This window comes from Corvus hawaiiensis, chromosome 9 (genome assembly GCF_020740725.1).
Source record: "Corvus hawaiiensis isolate bCorHaw1 chromosome 9, bCorHaw1.pri.cur, whole genome shotgun sequence".
In the NCBI taxonomy this organism is placed as follows: domain Eukaryota; kingdom Metazoa; phylum Chordata; class Aves; order Passeriformes; family Corvidae; genus Corvus; species Corvus hawaiiensis.
In genome coordinates this window covers 27,060,831-27,082,199 of record NC_063221.1, presented here as the reverse complement: position 1 = coordinate 27,082,199, position 21,369 = coordinate 27,060,831, and the positions used below count along the sequence as shown (strand labels likewise).

General features: G+C 41.3%; 1 protein-coding gene and 1 long non-coding RNA gene across 11 annotated transcripts in view; one reads left to right on the top strand and one right to left on the bottom strand.

The window, feature by feature from the left end:
• The window catches only part of RNF11 (ring finger protein 11), a 30,282-nt gene extending 27,518 nt beyond the window's left edge, over nt 1-2,764 (bottom strand). The window contains exon 1 of the mRNA XM_048313048.1: nt 2,467-2,764. Within this exon, the coding sequence (XP_048169005.1) occupies nt 2,467-2,589 (123 nt within the window). The 5' untranslated portion in view covers nt 2,590-2,764. The remainder of the gene's footprint in view (nt 1-2,466) is intronic.
• A 350-nt stretch (nt 2,765-3,114) lies between these two features.
• LOC125330164 lies at nt 3,115-21,283 on the top strand. 10 transcript variants are annotated; one of them, XR_007205395.1, is made up of 4 exons: nt 3,115-3,520; nt 8,166-8,319; nt 12,804-16,154; nt 18,166-20,733. It is a non-coding gene; the product is annotated as an uncharacterized LOC125330164 (long non-coding RNA). The 10 variants fall into 10 exon arrangements; XR_007205401.1 differs by lacking the exon at nt 3,115-3,520 and having other exon boundaries at nt 3,546-8,319; nt 12,804-13,582; nt 14,231-16,154; XR_007205402.1 differs by lacking the exon at nt 3,115-3,520 and having other exon boundaries at nt 3,546-8,319; nt 12,804-15,473; nt 15,907-16,154.
• The last annotated feature ends 86 nt before the right edge of the window (nt 21,284-21,369 follow it).

The following is a 21,369-nucleotide window of genomic DNA, read 5'->3' as shown; positions in this document are numbered from 1 at the left end:
CATCTTCCTCAACTGTGTATCTTCACCCAACAAGCCTTCCCATAGTTTGCATACCTTGCAAGAGCTATTCAGGAAGTTGACACATTGTTGCTGCAAACCCAAGAGTAACAAACATACCAGATTTTAGTCTCTTCTAAAATATGTCCATTTTGCAGTTGAAATTTCAGCAGTTGGCTGTAAAACTGTTCATCTTCCAGTTTCTTGAGGCTAGTTGCCACAAACAAGTTTTCAAACTCGTTTTATCCTCTTCCTTGCTTTCATTCCAAATGTCTACAAATTATACACTAACTCTGGTTAAGACATTGAAAGAAGTAATTACCAGGATCAAGGACACAACTCCTAAATCCCCATTTGTAATATTGACTCTTAGCTGCCACTGGAAAGTTAAAATGAGAGACTTACTGCTAGCACAAAAGCAATATTGGAGCATCAGCAATTGCTCATACTTAAGAGTTTTGTGCATCTTGTAAACATTAACCAACTTAAAATTATAAATCCCCTCAACCTCAAAGTGCACAAAGTGATGCATAATATTGTAGGTAAGGCCTTTTTTTTTTTTTTTTTTTTTAAGTTACAAACCATTGTGGTTCAAAATCTGTGGAAAGAGTAGCTTTGACTTTGACTATGAGATGCTAAAGGCTACCCTAAGGTGAAGCTTTAGGAACTGCCAGGATCAGTGGAGGAGCTTTCAGGACAGACAGTGATGTTCGACACAGCCAAGTGCCTGTGGGCACATCACCTGATGCTGCACAGCTCTCTCCAGCTGAGGGAAGGTTTGCTATGAATACACTCACTCGAAAATAGACACCTGTGGGTTAATTTATTTTACTGTCTGTCATGCTCTCAGTCAACCATCCACACTTATAGACAAGTTCTTTATCGAGAAAAAATTTTAAAAACCTCTGACAACAGAGAAAGAGTCATTACCTACACCAACTTTCACACAAGAAGGCCTGCATAAGGCATGTACTTGATTGGTGACTGACAAGAGCTAACAGGTTGTTTTCAAAGGGAAGGACAAGAAAAAAAACCTCCACAAGTCTTCCTAGAATCACAGATACAAATGCAACAAACACTCAAACTTTTACGCTGATTTGACAAAAATACAATGCAGTCCTAAACCTCATGGACCATTCAGGCTTAATTTAGAACAACACAACCTTTAAAAACTTGATCTGCCACCAGGAACTTTCTATTTACTGGACTTCTGCAGACATAGTTCAGAAATCAGAAAAAAAAATTCCTCACATCACGGAATTTATTGTAACACTCAGCTTTTGCACCCAAACAAAACAATCAGGCACACACTGCCAAGAAACATCAGTGCAGCTTCAGGGCACCAGCAAAGGCTGCTACGTGTAGGGCTTCTCTTCAACACTTACAGGGCTCCTGTCAGGGTGGAATTCTTGAACTTGCTAAAGCATTTGTAGATTACATGCCTGTCCGATTAAATACTTCCTGCAATTTTGTTAATTATGCATCAGGGTCTGCAATTATGGAATGACTCCCATCCTAGAAAAGCTACAGCTCTCAAGTCACCCCCCTAGAATGTGTGTCTCGACTGCCGTTTCTATAGATTCCTCTGAAATGTATGCTATTATCCCAGATAGGGAAATACTTTCAAAACTTCAACAGAATGTGCAGTTCTACCACTGGATGGTCTTCATTTTCATTTTTCAGTGCTGTAGACCGCTTCTTTAGGTCAATACACAATTCTATACATGGGGGCGGAGATCACAGGGAGCAGACAAGTGCAACCTCAAGTTCAGGTTTCCTTTCCGTGTCCATCCCTTCCAGAGGCGGCCAAGCGCAGGCTTTCACACCAACGCCATCCCCCCTCCACATCGGCGTTATCCTCCGCTGCCAGCAAAGCCATCAAAGCAAATACCCGGCCTTTTCCTTCTTTCCCCCTGATTCGTCATCAAGATGTAAATTAACAGATTCTCACAGAGACAGAAAAAAAAAAAAAAAACAACCCACCGAACAATGGGAAACACTTCCCCGCCGGTGCCCCACAGGACGGAGGGAAACAGGATCCCCTGCGCTGGGGGAGTTACTTAGTGGGGATCAGATGCTGCTAAAAATACGGGAGCGGTGCGAGCGGGCCCGGACAAAGCCCGGGCAGGGCCCGCGGTCCCCATCCCGGAGCGTCCCCGCGCCAGACGGTGATGTCACCGCCGGCGGCAACAAAGGACGCGGCACCGGCCGGGCGGCCCCGGCCCTCCGCCCCCCGCCCCGCCGGCGGCACCGCGCCTCCCGCCCGCCCGGAGCGCCGGCACCGGCCGAGACAAAGCGGCTTCCCCCGCGCTACGTGCGGGCGGAAAGGGAGAGGCTCGGGCCGCCCAGCGCCGGAGCAGCGGCGGCGGGGAGGCGGCGGCCCCCGGGGCGATGCGGGCCGGCCCCCGGGCGAGCGACCCCGCGAGCCCCGCCGGGCCCCGCTGCCCCCGGTCCCGCTCCCTCCCCTACCTGATATGGCGGCGGCGGCTCCTGATCCGGCTCAGCCCCGTCTCCGTAGCTGGCTCTGTCCGACTGGGACTCGTGGAGCAGCGAGATGTCATCCGAGGTGGGGGACTTGAGGCAGTTCCCCATCTTCCCGGGGGGAGCGCGGCTCCCCCTCCGCCTCCTCCCGCTCCGGCGGCGGATCCGCGCCCTCAGCCTCCCCGCCGCAGCGCGCAGCCCGCAGCCGCCCCGCCGGGGAGGCTCATGCCAGCCCCGGCCCTAAGCGGCTTAGCAGCAGCAGCAGCCCGGCCGCCTCCCGCTCCGCAGCCGCCCCGACCCCCGAGCCGGGGGGGCGGCAGGACGGGCCTCCCACCCCCCGTGGGGCAGCGGGCTCCGGTGGGTCCGCCCGCCCCGCGGCTGCCCGGCGCGGTTCTGCTTCCCGGTCACCAGCTCCCTGCGCACTGGGCTTTGTCGCACGGGCCGCCCTGGCTCCTCCTCTCACCCCTCCCCGCCGGGCCCGGGGAGCAGCCACAGGGCCTCGCTCGGCTCCGCGCCCCCCGGCCCCGCCGCGGGGACAGCCCTGCCCGCCCCCGGCGGGACGAGGCGGGACAGGACGGGCTGGAGGACCCTGCCGCCTGCTGGCTCCCCCGGCCCCAAAATGGTGGGAGCCGCTTCGCTCCGCCCCCGAGCGCGGTGTTTGTTTGTGTTCCGGGCATGGCGGAGCCAGCGGCCGCTCGGGCCCGGCGGGGTGGGACAGGACGGGATGGGGCGGCAGCGGGGACCCCCCGCGCCACCCGGCCCACCCCGGCTCGGGGGGGTTGTGCGAGGCCCAGGTGCCTTCCCATGGGATCCCCCGCGGGCGGGTCCCCAGGCAGGGAAGGGGGTTTCCTGTGCCGGTCGCTGGCGTGATCCGAGGGGCACGGGCAGTGAACCCCAGTGTGCAACAAAACCAGCAACAGGCAGTTGGCTGTTGCGTTTCTAAAGGTTTTTTTATGCGATAAGCAGATACAGTAATAAGCCATATATTTAGCTCCTTCTTTTTCCTTCATAAAAATGTATTCATACTTGGATATAAGTATAGGTAAGTACTGATAAATGCAAATTTGAGGAGAGTGAATGTCCCTGTGTCACTGTGTTAGTGTGCCAGCACTGACCCACAAAGAGAATACAGGATGGTCCTATTAATGTTCTTCCCATCTTTGTCATCTGTGATGGCTCCTCAAAATCCCTCCTTGGCCTTCAGATTCACACCATGGAAAATATTTTAAAATCCAATTTTTAAAGCAAATTATTTTTTAAAGTGAAGCAAATGTGGTGCAGATGAGAACAGCTGGAAAGTCCAGTCTGTAAAGAAGTACAGCGTGGCTGCTGCTTATCACCATGTTCTCTGCTGATACAGCTCAGGCCTGCTTTGCACCAAGAGCTCCCATGTCGGGTCAGAGTATCTACAGACCTGTTGTTCACAGTGACGTATTTGGCTCCACAGCCTTTGCTGGTGGACCTCAGTCTGGGATGAGACTTTTTGCTGATTATCCGTTTGAGTTCATTCTTGGAGATTTCATTTTATTACTGTTTAGGGAGGTTTGTTTTGCTGCTTATCAATGGGTAAGTTAAACAACTCCAGTGTAAAGCCTGTGATTGCTGCCATTTATGGTGTTCTGACTCAGTTTCAGGCTTTTCGAGGAAACTGAAAATGGGGCAGGAATTGTGATTGTTGTTCAAGATAGAGAGGCTTGCAATGGTGTATTGCAAATAATGACTGTTGTACATGGTTTACTCATTTGGGTGTTTATCCTATGAGTCTCTTGGCTTGGTTTAATAGAATTAGGCAAGCAATTGTTGGAGGGGATCCAGTGAACCACTGCCTCACCCAGTCATGATTTCAAGGTTAAGACAATGTCAGAGCTGTCTGCTGTGAGAACCTGGTGATGAAACTCCAGCATTGTCAGTGGTATTTTCAGTTGTGCAGTGGCACCATTGGGAATGAGATTATGGGCGACCAGAAAGACTTATTTATTCAGCTGTTATTTCATGTTTTGTTTTCTCTGTGAGGCTTTTGGCCTGTGTCATTGGTGTAGTTCAGTGGAAACCACAGGTCACACTGTGCTTTGGTGTGAGGCTGTGATCACAGTTGTGATCCTCTGCAGTGAGGAGGTCCTATGGAAACCTGTGGTGCCTCCCTGCTGGCTGACATGCCAAGAGAGCCTTTCTCTGGAAACCAGAGTGCAAACTGGTCTCATCCTGATATGCAGTCAGGACATAGGTCTCTGAGTCTTACAGTATAGATGTTGCATTTATTTACCTTGAGGCAGATCTCCGGAAGGAACAGCTGCCAAGCCCAGTTAAAACTTTCCCATTAGTAGGTACAGGATGCTCCAAATCTGGGCATGTTTTAAAAAATGCAGACTTGGCAAGTGCCAGAAGAGATCTGCTTTTCATGGTGGACTCACAGAGACCAGAGAGGAAGCAGCAGTTCATGTTTGGCCTTGCAACACGACAGACTGCACCTGTGAGAGCTCTGAAGGGGGAAGAGCTACTACCAGGCATGCCTGGGTTCTTTGAAGTAGGAGTGGTTGAAGGCACTGCTTTTCAAGGCCGTTCACTCCTGTTGTGTCAGACAGGTCATTAACAATGGCTTTGCACCACCAGCTCAAAAGTTGTACAGCAGTCCAGGAGATGGGAAAATGGAAGAATTCTTGTGTTCACAAATGTCTTTTAATATCCCTGTGTATGCTGAGGTGTAGCTGTGAGCCTACTCCTTTTGCTACCACACTTTTTGCGTGTTGGGGACAAGGAAGCAGATGGATGGATCCTCAGAGGATGTGATTTATGAGTATGGTTTTGATGTTCTAGCGGAAACGTAGGGCAGTTTAACTGATTACTTCAGTTCTCTCTGTTTTTTACTTCCTCTATTTAGTTTGGGGAACAAGTAATGATGAGAATGGATCTTCTAGAGCCTTAAAATGCTCCTATAGAGGAAGAAATATTAATGTAGTGGTTTAGGTCTGCAGATACTACAGATAGAAAAGATAATGCAAATACAAAAATTCTTGTCAGACTAATATCAGACAAATATCAATACAGAACTGGCAGCCTAAGTCAGTGAAACTTTTTCTCACCTGTAGACATTTAAACAGTTGGCTGTAATCTGTTGGATTCCATCAGAATGGAAATGGGGATGTTCTGAAATTTACCAGTGTACAGGATTCATGTTCTGGTACATCTCGATACAACAATGTCATATACAGGTCTGTTCTAACCACTTTTTGGCAGCTAGCAACCTTCTGGCAGCTAGCATCTTCCAAGTGACATCTATTTTTCAAAACAAAATTGAAATTCAAAATTGAAATGCAGACAAAGTTTATTTTTTTATTTTATAGGCTTTTGATATGAGAGGAGGCGAGTTACATACTGTGGTATTCTTAAGGCTCATACGAGCTAGCCAGAGATTATGAACTATCTTACTGAAAAATCTGTTCCCTTTTGAGTTAAAAATCTAAAATCCACGGAGGACATAAAAAGTCCTTCTTGTTAAGAGTTTCTCTGCAAAATTGACATCATGAATTGCCTAATTTTTAGATGAAAGACCCTTTGATAACACCAGTTTACGTGATCCATGCTCATGTTATTGTTGGACAACATTTTGGATATGTTTAATGTGTCATGCTCAACAAAAGTTTTTGAAAGACCTTTTCTGTCCTCAGCATGGAAAAGTTTTTTCACTTCCTTTTCTTCCACCAAGCTTATTTTCCCAGCACTTATCATCTCTCATTATGTCTTATCTTTCTTCTGGATAAGATTGTTTTCCCAATTCATACACAGAAGCCCAGTTAACTTCTGAGTGCAATCTTTCCATGCCATGGTACGCAGAGGTTCAGAGATAACTCTGTTTGCTTGGGTAATGTTGGTGAATAGAACACAATGCAATTTTTAAACCTTTTTCTGGAAGGAAAAGAAAAGACTTTGTATACCTCTGGAGAATGGAAGTAAATTACATTCTTCTATTATGTATGTGAATCTGATTATGGGAATGGTGGAATTAATTTATCTGGTTATAAAGAACATGGCTTCTTCTAAAATGCACATGATTATTTTTAGTTTTGTTGATTTTAGCTGGATTGTAGATGTTTCTCAGTGTATATTACAACTGCATATTGTTTTCTGAGACAGAGTGAATGCAGCACTAGAAAGCAATTATGGAACTAATATATTTCCCTGAAATGTACTTTGTGATGCAGGATTTTACTCATGTTTCTAAAAATTACTTAAACTTCTGCCTAAATTATCCTTGTATCACAAATATCACTTAAATCAATTTATCCTGAAGAGGCCATCTTGGTAAGGAGAAGTATTCCATTATTGACAAAAATAACTTGCCTTCCATAATAATGGTTTTCCCCAGGTCCAAAATGTTTTTTCAGCAAGGAGTGTAATGCTTACCTATTCTGTGCACTGGGGCACCTGCACTGTGTGCCACAAAGAACAGCAAGAGCATGTTTTTTGGCACTGAAACACCCAAGCAACAAAGCAGAGAGTCATCATACAAAAGTAAGCTCTTCAAACAAGCCCTTTGTCACCCAGCTTCCTCGTGAATTTTTTGTAGGAGTCAATTTTCCTTTTTCTCCTTGTACCACATGTTGCCACAGTCTCAACTGCAAGAATGATCAGAGACCTATAAACATGATCTAAGAGGAGAGATTGAAAGAATTGGGGTGGTTTAGTCTGAAGAAAAGGAAGGTGTTGGGAAAAATGGTAATGATCTTTCAAAATGTGAATTGTTTCTCTGCAGAGAGGAGGAGTAAGTTTTTCTTTATGTTCAGTGGGTCTAGGGCAAGAGGTGATGCACTTGGAGATTTAAAGCAGACATTAGGAAATTATTTCAAACTGCAAATGTAGTTTGGCACTGAAAATGATTATCTGGGAATCTCATTTGCTGAAGCCTTTGGAAGGCGGATGAGGTCACGTGTCTCAGGCATGGTTTTAGTTGCAGTAGATTATTGGAGATAACCCCAAAAGGTTCCTGGCTGGTTTATGGTGTTTTGTTTCTCTCAGGTGATTTACAGCAGATGTTTTACTGCTGGGTTATTTTGATTCTCACGCTTCCTTATATCCTTAGAAAATGCCAGTAAGAAAATATGTCAGTAGGTAAAAAATTGGGTAAGTAGAGTGGGTGGTGACATTCCCAATAGTAGAATATTAAGAAATCACAGTTCCTGCAGGAAAGCTGGTATGTTTGAGCAGAGTGTGACATGCTGACATGTCGTCCTGACAGGCTTTGGGACACAAGTATTGGGCTGGCTTTCAACAAGTGGTGGATAGTCAATACACAGAAATCTATGCTTTAACTAATCTTTTAAATTTTATTTTAATTTTAACTTTTAATAGAAGCATTTGTCTTTCTTCACTTTTTGCTGTGTTTAAGTATTTCCTGAATTTGCAAGGAGTGAGCTCTATCCACAACTTATCAGGGGCCAGTTCATTAGCCTTTTTGTTCCTCCAGTTCTCTGCAACAGTAAGGTACTATCCAAAATGCTTGTACCTCTTTGAAAGTGAATTGATGAGTTAATTGTTTGTTCAAGTTAAATATGCATTCTGCCGCACATCTTAAAACACCTCTTATTCACCTTCTCTGTAGTCTTCCTATTTTTCTGATTTTCACCATTCTTCCTGTAGCCTAAAAATCTCTATTTTCTTCCTGTATGTAACTGTAGGTCTTCTTTTAACAGAGTGTTAAAATGACACTTGGAAGGATTCATGAGAACCTAGGGAGTGTGACCTTCTGTCAGACAACTCTGCCCAAGTCCAAGATCACCCATGTCTTTGTCATTCCTTGACAGAAAACTGTTGAAACTCTTTCTGGATACTGAATGATGGCTACAGGTACTGTGTTCTCATCCCTTACTGCTTCAGAAAATTTAGTAAGATTGCTACAAGTCAGACTCTTTATTATGTGTCATGTTTGTACTGTTACAGCAATTTTAGATGTCTGGAAACTGTTACAATGCTTTGTTTCAGTTTTTCCTTATGGGTATGAGTTGTAAATCTCCCATATTTCACTGCCCTGCGGCCTCCTTCTTTGGTCCACTTTTCCAGTAGGCATAGTACCCCAAGCTGCACAGAGCGATCCAGTTAAAACATCAGTGTTGGGTAAAGAGAATATCATTTAGTGTGTGCAAAAATGCCATTGATCAAACTTAGTGTCCTTCCCTTTTCCTAACACATCGTTTGTAGCCCCTGTCACTCCCTATCCTTCTCCATGTAATTCCTGCCTACTCAGATTTTCTTATTTTATGCTTCTCCAGATGATTATTCTGAAGGGTACTATTTTGCACTTCCTGTTGAAACTGTGGTCTGTGAGAGCTTAGCTGGCTGAATTGCAGGAGACAAGTTACTGGAGACAGAACAGAAGGAATGTGAGAAGGAACCACTGAAGATTTTGTACTAAAAGTATGGGGTGCTTGTGAATGACTGCCCTTGGGAAATGCAGTTTGCCCTCTGGTCAGAAATGTTTCTTCTTAACATTTAGTTTTGCTTTTTGATTAGTCCACATGTGTACAGCCTCCTCTTGGAGGAGCAGGCTGGAAATTTGTACCAGTATTTGCTTTTGCATGCTCAAACACTACTATGTTTCCTGAAAAATAATTCTAGGAAATAACTATATCATGCAGAAAACAGAAATTATCATAAGTTAAGTCTTCCTGACGTCTCTAGTAGTATGAAAAGGAATACAAGAAGGTAACTGTACAATTCCTTAGTCTGTCTTGATTTTGGTTGTGTGGAGATTCCTATAAGACATGGAAATCTTGCTTGTTTACTTACATGACAAAAGAGGAGAGAGGCCTTTTTTTTTTTAGCAGAACATACTGTTTCAACAAACAGTTACCACAGTGAAACAAGAGAGCTAAAGGTACTGTAAGTCTATTCTTCTTTTTTTTAAATGTTTCAAAATTTTTGTGTCTAAAGAAAAACTATTTTTCTTCTCCTCTGTTGTGAAGTGCATGCCTACGGTTAGTTTGTGTAACAGCAAACTGTTCCCTTTCTCAGTTAAGTTTATAGAAATTGCACACTCTGTGGAGCTACTTTAACTTTTATTTGGAAGTGTTATCATCTTAACAGTGGACTTGCATGCTGCTTCAGAAATTTAAGTATTAGGCTGCATATTGACTTAGAAAACCACAAACACTCCATTTGGTGTTTCGGTCTGTGTGCTGTTCCACAAACACTCATTTAGACATAGGTGACTGCACAGAATCTCTGCAAGACAGGGTGATTACAATGGTGCATTTTGCCTCTGACTTACAAGCTGTATACCAGTACAGTGCAAGGGTTAAGGACAAGATAAAATTACTTGCTGCTGTTTTGATTTCCTGAGGGGTTATTATTTTTACATGAGAAATGAGGAATGCAGTGAGGACCATTCCTGTGCCAAAATTTCAAAGTATGTTCCTGTCAACTGTGGTGCCGTTCATAGGTTTTACATCAGAATCTTAAATTTGGATAGAAAGATCTCTGTTGTAGAAGCCCCATCTTGTGGACAACCAATCAATGACTACTTCAGCACAACTGAAATTTGAAATACTTGGAAAATCTGAAGATATTTTGATAGTCTTTGCAATAAACTGGAGAGTCTTCGTATTTCTGGACAGTATGAAAACTTCATTCATGTGTAGAAATCAGAATATGCTTTTCAAAGACTATTTCCACATGAAGGAATTGTGAATTAGAGAGGGGTATTAACACAGGGGTGGAAACAAGGATGGTGTCCTCAGAACTCTGTTTAAACTCCAAATCAGCTAAAACACAAGCCTGAATCCTGCCTTGAATTCCTAAAATAGTGTCCTGTAGCATTTGGATAGTATAAATGAGTCTTTAAGTGGCAAAATCATATAAGGGCAGAAGGACAGCCTTTGAAAAAAATTGTTAAGAGAGAAAGAATAGCAAAGTATGCATGAAAACTGAATCTGGAAACTTTGGAAATATCGTTAAGGAAATTGTTTGTTGCAGCACAAATTAATGAAAGAGGTCAAACAACTCCAGAATCAATGAGTCAACAGACTTGGTAGGAAGAGTGTTAGGAAGGTAAAAAGGGTGTGAAAACAAGCCTGTGATAAAAGCTATTTTCCGGTTTCACTATGACGCTAGTAGGATATATTAGATACATTCTATTAAATAGAATAATATATGCATATAATTAGAATAGCTTTTTGTTGCTCTGAAGAAATTGGGTTACTCTATGATAGTTTTCTGTTTCTTCCCTATGAAGAAAGTTGGAACCTTCATGATAGTTTTCCATGTATTAATTAAGGCTGTAATGAAGGAGCCAGAAAATGTGGCGACATCTAGGGAAAGGTTGGCAGAAGTGCCTCCAACTGAAACACCTCCCACTGAAAATGCAGCTACTTCTTTTTCTGTGAAGGTGGTGTATCCAGGGAAAGTTTTGTTGGAGTGGCTTACTTGGAAGGGATGCCGAGAGAAAAAAGATTCTGGCATGTGAACAAGGTGCCAAAACAGCCCCTTTGATGGGAGGAGGACAGGGGTTGCTATTCCTACACATGGATGTTTAACTGAGCAAGGGGACTAACAGAGGCAAAAGTTCAGGATCTGGACATTGTAAAGCCAGAAAATAATTTTTTAGTTCTTACCAATAGTAATCTGGATGAAATCTTCACTTTTAAGACGTACCAGCTACAATACATTTTACTACTTAAAATTACCTTTAAAAGTGAGTGTACATCTGTCACTTTACAGTTTAGGTTTAAAATAACTGTTTTTTTCATATTGAATTGAAATACTTAGATTTTCATCATTCAGTGGTCTGAGAATTTCATAAATAACTCATTTGTAACATATATATGTATCTGAAAAAGTCACCTTTCTTAAAAAGCGAACAGATACAATTATAAATGCACAATATCGGTATATTACTAAAAAATTCACAGAAATGTCCATGCCTGGCTGACTCTTTTTGCTTCTCATATTCTTTTGGAATAGAATTCTACATTTTTGATGAAGGATATCTTTGATGAATTGTCTCAACCACTGTAAAACCTTTGAGAAGAATGCATATTCCAAATTTTTACCTCAGTCTGCTCCTTAAGGAAGAGAATATTAAAACTTTAGCAATATATGGGACTACAGTTTTTACCTGAGAGCAAGTTCTGCTGGAACCAGCACGAGCAATCAAAATGTTTCTTAGTGAGAAGTGAAGCCGTGAAAGGATCTTTGCAGCTCCTTTCTGTGGACGTTTTTCTTCCTCAGGAGACAGGGAACAGCAGATGCTGGTTCACCCCTCAAGGGAAGAGCAGATGAAGTGGGAACAGCTACTTAGAATTCCCTGCACTTAAATAATAAAGTATGAACAGTTCAGCAAGAGGAGTACAGACAGATATTAGTATGGTGTGAAATCTAGAGGAGCTGTAGCCTAGGAACAGAAAATGGAGATGTAAAGCTCGTCATAAAAGGGTGTTGGAAAGCAAGGATTTATTTCAGCGGTGTCAAGAGAGGGAATAAGGGCTGCTCACTCCCTGCTCCACCAAGTCAGTTCATTGTAGTACAGAGGAAGGACAAGCCTTGGTATAAAGGACAGAATATTGCCTTATTCTGAGCAGAAGGCTCTAGAAAAAGTAAGTATTGGTAAAAGCAAAGTCTCTGAAGGAGTAGAAGATAAGGGCAAGCATTCTGTGATACTTCTTGTATTGGATTGTATTATAAATTACAGTTGTTTGTTTATGCCCATATGAGAAGGAAGGGAACTGATTACATCAAGAACAGTAATTTGTTATACCTTCCCTGCTAATATGTACAATAAAATTTCCAGTTGCAGAGGGTTCATAGCTGAAAGTTGCAGAGTAGTATGTATCTCTCATACTAATAGATTTTTTCAAGAAAATACAGCAGGACTGGAAACTCAAAGTTTGAGTGTAAACCCGCAGTAATCCACTGTCAGAAGGATTGTGTAGGTGTATAAAATTGATTTCAAAGGGAATGAAGAGGTGTGACTTGTGAATTGCTACTTTTTAAAGATAAAAAATTAGTTCACATGTAGGTCATGTTAAAAAAAGATAGTAACTTTTCATCCTTATCTCTTTATTATGCACATTTTTATAGATGTTTTCTTTGGTTGCCTCTAGCCTTTCTGCTATTTTAAAGATTCTCAAAGTTTTATTGAGATAAAAATGTTAAAATATGTAATAATACTGATATATCAAGTGATTAGTATTAAAAAAGATGAATTTTCAGTGGCCATTTGAAAACAAGGCCTGATGTGTTATGTCAATACAAAACTAAATCTATGCAGTTGAACCTTGAGCACTTGTGTTTGTTCTTTTAAAGCTGTCTCTGTCTTGTGTCCCTTCCTCTTCCAGCCCAGTCCCTTTGTGCAGAGCTGTGGTAGTGCCACATTGCTGTGACCCCAGTGCATTCAGTCACCATCATAGGATCCACTTCCCCAGGGATGGATCCTGGTCCCTGTGCCATATCAGCCAGGTAAGGAGAGGGACAGGTCCCTGCTGTCACCAAAGATAACCCAAATGTCTGCTGAGCCTCATCCAAAAAGGTTCACTAATTTACAGTTCCTTATGGCAAGACACTTCTGCTATTAATGTCGTGAACATTTTAAGATGTTGTCAGACAATAATTGCTATCACAACTTTTAATTCTGTGTTTCTGTTTCAAATTTTCCTCAGTTCAATCAGAACCAAAAGTTAATGCCCATTGGCTAATTTCCAGTGCATGCCTCCACAGAACAACTGCTGCGTTTAACTGGTGGAGAGATCGAGGCTTGAACTGACAAAAGACATCTGTATTTTGGAAAACAAATTAATGTTTATGTTTTAATTTATAAGTTCCTGGCTCTTTTATGGTTCCTGTTTTTCAAGTAATGTCTCTTTGGATCCCTAGATGATGGAGAGTCAAAATGGAAAAGGCCCATGAGAGAATTATCACAACAGAACATCTGGTCTGTGTTGGAAAAAGCTGAGAAAGATATTCAACATCTCTGAGACCAAGAGGCAGCTATGAGGCAGTTTGAAAGTCAGTCCATGAAAAATTGTGCAGGTTGTGGCCACCTGGGCCAATCTAGTGTTGTTTTGGGAAGTGTTACTCTGCTCCAGAGCATCTGAATTTCAATCTCCCTTAAGCATGGGTATGTGAGAGCTGGGAGTGGTGTGAAAGGTGTTTGCTTTCCATTATGTTAATCTGAGTCCCAGCATTGTCCTAATTATGTTGTGGGGTTTTGCCAGTCTCCTGGATTTCTTTTGAGCATGTAGGCTGCAGTCAAAAGGCTTTCCCAGGGCTTTTGGCATAGCTTTACAGGAAAGTGGATGGAAAGGACTTTGTATATTTTTGGAAGAATATTTTGCATCCTGCTTTAAACTGTTCCAGAAGGTAAAAGGACATTAGCTAGACAGTGTATTGGCTCATGTGCTGCTATGTCACTAATGGCAAGGAGTTTTATTCCTGTTTTCTGCAGTCACAGACTGTAAGAAAAGCAAAGAAATCATGGACCAACCAGGGCAGTAAAGGTACCCCTGGATTCAGAGGGAACAAACTCCTTCCACCACATGGAACTTTGGTCCTTTAAGTCATTATAGCTCATGCAGAGCAGAAACAATTTGACATGTATTACAAGAAACATTGCAAATTGTTTGCCAAAGAAAGACTTTACACTGCAGATGGAAGAACTGATGAAAATTGTTTATAGATGGGGAACTAACTGTAGATTTTTCAAGAACAAGGTTGCTCTCTTCCTTGCCAAGACAAACAAATCTAATAGACCATCTCATTGCTTTAGGCTGCCTGAGGACCCACTGGAAAGTGTATGGACCTTTTTCCACAGAAAATTTGTGTATTGTCAATACATCAGTGTATTGTCCACAGTTACACTGTGGCAGCTGCAGAGGAAGTGGAAGGTTCTCAGGAATACGTTAGGGAGAACTGGATTTTTGGCTTCTGAAACAGTGTGGAGTGCTTTTGGAAACTGGAAGTTTATAAGCTGGATATTACTGCTACAAAAGGTTATCTGTGAGTTAAACATAATAGTAATTAATCTGCTATCTTTTAACACTAACAACACAATGAAATTGAGAATGCCTGTCTTCTAGAATTGCAGTTTCCAAGATGGCTTCATTCCTGAGAAGATACCCTGGTCTGCACTTCAAGATTTTCAGCATTACCTTTAGAAATCTCTGCACAGATGTTTTTACAAAGCACTGTGTAATCATCCCAAACAACTGGTTTTAATGGGCCAGTTATTTAGGAAATCATGTAATGAGAACATAAATACAATCCCTGATACTGACATAAAACATGTATTAGGAAAATAATGTAGTTTGTATTTCCCTGATATAGAACAGACCCTGGAAATACATAACTCATCATGTTCTTAAAATTCTATTATATCTGTAAACTTATATATTGGCAGAGAGGCCCAGCAGCATCCTGGGCTGCATTAGGAAGAGCATTGCTAGGAAGTCAAAGGAGGTGATTATTCCCCTTTCCCCCACACTGGTGAGACTTCAGTGGAAGTGCTGTGCCCCGTTCTGGGCTCCCCACAGCAGGAAGGACATGGACAGGCTGGAGTGAATGCAGGAAAGGGCCATGAGGATGGATAAGAAGAGCATCTGTCCTGTGGCTGCCCAGGAAGGTTTTGAAGTTGACATCGTTGAAGAAACTCCAAACCCAACTGAGCAAGGTCCCGAGCACCCTGCCCTGGTTGATCCAGCTTTGAGCTGGGCTTGGACTGAGTGATCTCCGGAGATGCTTCCAGACTGGGAATATTTGAGGCAGTTTGCTTGGGCCTTGTCAGTGTTTTAGCTGGAACTTGACTGTGGAGGAATCCTAAGAAGAGCAAAGGCTGTGACCCTAGAAATTCATCCAGATGGCTGAGGCCCAGAAAAGGCATAATGGGAGCTGCTAAGTATTCTGAATGTCTCATCAGAGTGATATTTCACTTGAAAATACAAAACAGAAATTACTTGGGTCTTAATGACACTGAATACCCATAATATTCTCTCACTTCAGCTGGACTGCAGATGGTAACAACCTCTCTCTATCTGAACACACTTATTTTAGTTTAATCTTGCTCTGTAAAATCTTACCATATACTTTACTCTAGAAATTATTACTTGGTGCTTTATGATTCAGAATTTATTTGTTGGTTTGTTCCACCCTTTCTTTCCATACCAGTACTAATATTAACAAATTACAATGTATTTTGACATATTTCTTCAGTAATAAGCACATACTATGTCTCAAGGAGTAGAGAATATCATAATTTGAGCAAGGTAAAATCAAAATATATAATTACGTTGCATATTGTATGGCACTTAGTTTGTAACTATTCTTACAGCACCTTCTGAATAAGAGGAAAGATGAAATTCAGAAAGGGCTTTCATAGTTTAAAAAAATTTATGTTGAAACAAGATTTATGTTGAAAGGCAAAGATAATGTATTTTTTTTTTAAATCAGCTGAATAGTGGTGGGAAGATTCACCTGTGGTTTTTCATCATGAAAATGCCAAGGAACTAACTTGCAGTATTGAAAATTCCCAGATCCTCCTTCTTTTGAAAATTCTTTGTCTTATATATTGCCTCTAAGGAAAAAGGAAAGCATGCTGGAAAACAAGAAATTGAGCAACACTGCACAAGTAATTAGGAAATAAATATATTATAAAGCATTTGATTTTGGTCTGGTTTTGCACTTCATCAAATGAAACAGTAAGTAACGTGTTTCTTTATTATCAATATATGGAGTCACATTGGGTCTGACAGACCAAGGCATAAATGTATAAATAATACCTATGATAATTATTAGAGGGCATCAAGTTTTGCTAGGGATGAGCCCATTGTGAAAACACAAAATTAAGACTTCAGACAAAAATAGCACATGAAGGTCAAACGTACTTAGTCATTAGTTGCTGTCTCTGCACCACTTTCCCCTGACTTAATGCTTTTACAGCACATCTCCTCTGATTCAGTCTCCTCTATCCTGTGTGGGATGGGGTTTTTGGTGGAGACAGTATTACTTTGAATTGACACCTCGAGCAGCAGTTCCTACTTGTACTGATTTCCTTTATAAATGTGTAACCTATTATATCTATCCAAGCCTGGCTGAGCTCCAAGTCACCCATTTCTCAGTAAGAGAGGAAATTAAATCTAATGTCTAATAAGCATAGAGGCTTATACAACCTTCATTCCCTCTAAAAAGTATTAAATAACATAATAATATTACCTTGTCTTTTGATAGCTGGAATGTTGTGTGCTTAGTTTTTATGTAGACCAAATTGGCTCTGCATATGAGCTCGAGGAGTCTGGGTTTGTCCATCCTTTTCTGCAGCCTTACTGGATGTCACCTCAAAAATTCTCCTCTTGTTGAAGGACCCCCTGAAACTTTCATGTGTAGGGTTTGGTCCCTTTCTCCACTTCTCTCTTTGTTCCCACACAGGGGCTGTGTCCCCCATGATCTCATCCTGGGGGTGCTGCTGCTCTCTCTTTTATTCTCTTCCTCCCAGGATTTTCCAGCCTGAACAGATTTCCATCCCATTTTCTGATAATACCCACCACGACTCTGTGTCAGTCGGTGCAGCATTTAAAAATGCAGAAATCTGACTTTAGGCCATACAGATTAGCAACATAATTTCAGGGCTTTGTCTCCTGCATGTAGCAGTTCAATAAGTGGATTTATACTGAATATTGTCTCCTGCATGTAGCAGTTCAATAAGTGGATTTATACTGAATAATTTTAAACTGTTACAGCTCTCTGAAACCATTTCTCTCTCACTGCTGTAATACATAAAGTGACATAAGGTCACTGATGCTGTGGAAATTGGTTTTGCAGTTGATATGCTAATTCAGCAAGAAATCAGTTGTTGCAGAAAAGCAAAGAAAATTATTTTAATCTAGTGCCATGCTACTTCGTAGGCTTTTAGGAAAGAGATAATTAAAACATTCAAGGGAGTTCCAAGTCTGTGGAGAAAATACCATTTTGGAGATTTAAGATTATTTTTGCCTTACAGCTTATTAGCTTCTTTTCTGAAAGCAAATAAGCTGGATGTGGTGGACACAAATATGACATTTTCACATGCTCAAAACAATAAGAAATAAGATATTTTTAGAAACTGAGTTCAGCATAAGAATAAACTTGGTTCAGTCTTTTGTGTGTCACTCACCCCATGTTTACAGTAACTGCTCCTGCAATTTTGTGGGTGAAAACTTCCATGCAGATACATCCAGGGCCATTAATGGGGCTGCACTATGCAACTAACTGCAGTGGGGAACAAAATTACATTAATGGTGCCTAAGGTGAAAGAGAATCACTGCACTCAGTGTGTGTAAGGGGTAGCCAATGCCTTATTTTTTCTGAAACAAGTAATTAAGTTAAATTGAAAACAATAGTTAATCTCTAAGAATAATCATTAGGAGTTTGAAAGCCCTATATTTTTTTTCAAAACACTGCACTTATACTAAGGAATTACCAAGCACAAAAAGTAAAATAACTGTAATGTTTATGTATGAATATACCAAAGGAAAAAAAAAATTACCAGCGTAAACTCTTTCATCTTTTTGAGATGAAGAATAGACAAAATAAAAGTGCATTTCTGAGAAACAATTAAAAAAAAAAGTCTGTATTGTAAAAATTGTGTTGTCATTGTCATGTTTTAAAAGATATTTTAATTTTATAATAAGAAAAAAAAGATGACATTTTACTCTCTGTTCTTTTGTAAAACAGGTACAATGCTGCTGTTTGCACAGGAAGGACACCAGGTGCAACAAGAGTAGTGTCTGCTCTAGAGTGAAGGATGAGCTCCACTGGAGATGAGTTGGCTTCCCTGGCTGCAGTGCTCAGTATTTCATTTTAGCAAGTCTGAGATTGGTCCAAGTGTTCATCATCTCCTGTGCTTTATGCTAGTGCAAATGCCAGGTTGTATGAAGTTACTTACTGAAGAGAGAGAAGTAGAAAATGCAATTCTATGTTTTATTTCATGCTCCCCAAGTTTGCTCAGACAGGCACACCCAGAGTGAATATGTGCTGCACTGAACTTGGAGATCTTGTGTTATAAATTCTGGCTCCCCTGTGCTTTCCTGCTTTGCCCATAGAGCAGATAAGAGAGTTCATAACAGGAACACCCTGTTACCTCAGCTGCAAAAGGTTCTGAGAATCTAATGGCCAAGAGAGTGGAATTTAAATTTATTTTTGTTTGGTTTGTGTTTCAGCAAGCATTTAAAAGATCCACCAGTTTATCTTTGTCAGATTGTTTTTCTTTTGGCTTAGTTTGGCCACCAATCTCACTGTTGAGTTTACATTTATGGAATAGGACCCAAGGTTTTCTCCATGTGTTCAGTATTATGATTCTGACTTTGCAAGTCTTGTTGCTTGGGATAGGTGTACAAGTCATGTCTGCATGTACAGCAAGAGCAGAACTGGGGTTTGGATGCTGCTACTTAGTCAATTGAGAAGGAACAAAAGTAGTTTTGAAGGCTGCCACTCCTCCTGGCTGGCAGGCAAAAGAGTTGGTAAAAGCTGCAAAGACAACTGAGCACCCTAATGATGGTATTATACATTTTATTTCATAGGTGGATTTTGAGGAATAGTTTTTAAAGTGTAGTTATTTTACTCTCCTTTAGCAAGCCATGTGTGACCATAGCTGTTTTTCCAAAATGCCTGGTTTAGTTGCTTTTTTGCCACCAGTCAAATTCTCACTCCACGTGGTAATGTCCACAAGGTGGTGCCACAGCTAAGAAGTTTGCAACAAATAAGGCAAAAATGATTTGATAATTCTACCTTCTTTTTGTGGCTGACTAAAGTATCTGCATCATTAAAGAATTTATAATTATTTCATAAGCACAATATCACAGGTTTGCAAGCTCTTTTTTTAGACCACTTGTGTGAGCAGAGGTGGATCTGTCTGCTGAGCGAGAGCAACATCCACACAGCTGTGGCTGTCCCAAATCCTGTACAAAAATGAAGAGGTAGCTCAGAGTTTAGCAGACAGGCTGATGAAGAGCTGTGTATTTCCTAGCAGGGTTACCTGTGCCAGCACTGGGATCTGTCTTATGTTTGTCTGGGTCACTTCAGCAGGAATCAGCCTGGATCCTGACAAGCAAGTTCATCCACAACTTCAGCCAAGAGAGCTTCCAGTTACCTTAGAGTGGCTATGACACATCAGATCCGAATTTCCTGAGGATAATCCAGGGATTTCTAGATCCGGGGATATCCAGGCTCCCTGTCCTCTGCTAATGTACAGTTGACTATTAATTCCAAAGGGGTATGAAGTGCTTTCAGAGGGACCTGCACAGATGATCGGGTTTATGAGCATCTTTCTAGAAAAGATCAGACTAGGGAAAGTACAAGGCAGTAACAGGGAATGTAAGATGTCAAATGTACCATCCAGTAAAGAAAAGACAATAAAACTTCCAGGAAAAATTTGTTTGTATGGATCTGAATGACTACACTACTTTGTAGCAGAGCAGAAGACCTGAAGTGCAGAAGGATTTGGCTATTCCCCTCAGAATGTGTGTGTCAGTTCTTCAGCTACCCTTGGCCCCATGGTGCTTCTTGCACCCTGCCCTGCTCCCCTCAGGGACCTCTGCAACCCAGGTATGCATGCTAGCACAAGAAATACTCCCTGTCAGCTTCTGCAGTGGAGAAATTAAATTTGAATCATTTATTCATCACATAATTTTGTACCAAAAACAGCAAGAAAAATGGATCATTTAAAATACCATTCAGACAAGCACTGCATTGACTTCCCCCTGGCTGGAATCTCTCTTTGGTATGGTAGGCCTGTATCAGAGAAAAATAACAGGGTTTGCATAATATGTTTCCTCTAAATTGCTAAATTATTATTTTAAAACATACTAAAATTCTTCTGGCTTGTAAGAGACTCAGTGGAAATTATATATAGCCAGGAAAGATGGTTTATCTCCCAGTTATAAAGTAGAATGAGAGTTAGAAGCTTATTGAGTCCCATTTTAAAAGCTGTCAAATAACACAACAGCCACCTACATGGTTTTTTAAGGATCATATTTATAAATTATATTTTAAAGTGATTTACAGTATTTTGAAACTTTGTATTGGTTCCAACATCTGTTTAGAAAAATCAGTATCTAATCTGAGAACTAACTGAAAATGTAAAGTCATGAGCAGGTCAAGTAGATTTAATTTATGAGTCAGTCTGTTGAGTTAGCTTGTAATAACTGAATCATGACAGTGACATTGTCAGAGTATTCCTGTAAGCTTGTTCGGAGTGTATGGCTGCAATGTGTCTTGCAATTAAAATAATATATTTCTGGTTTAGTTTGGATTTTGCTTTTTCTTTGACTTTGCAAAATTATTTCAAAATTGTTTATTTTTCAGATATTTTGCACAAAGAAAAAAACTATATTCTAAAGAGAGGAAATGGCAGAGTATCTAAGATCATACATCTAAGTGTCCATAGTGTGAAAACCCCAGGTATGCATTATTTTAGTAATTTAACAACTGAATTGAAATCCTGAACACTCTCCCTTGCAATATTTGCAATGATTTTGTGCTTTTATTGGAAATCCCATAAGTATTTTTAAAAGATCAAAACTGTTTTTCCTCTAAGCCTGATTTTCTGGTTTTCCATTTAGGCAATCATGAACAAAACCTGCTTCAGCTCTATGCCTGAAATCTTACTGGGAGGAGGTAACTTGCAGTGTTGTAAGTTAGGAGTCAGTGTGAGCACGGCTCAGAAATCCTCCTGCAGATGCACGGCGCTCACCGGAAACAATTGAGAATGGCAGTGGTATCCTGCAGGATGTGTGCGACGTGCTCAGCAGGGGCTTGATTTACACAGGGCCACATTATAGATTATACATTCTGGCAATTGTGGTATTGTTATTGCTGGGCTGTATCTAAGCACAGGAAGTACATATAAGCACATTTGAAGTGATAACATCCACCCCTGTT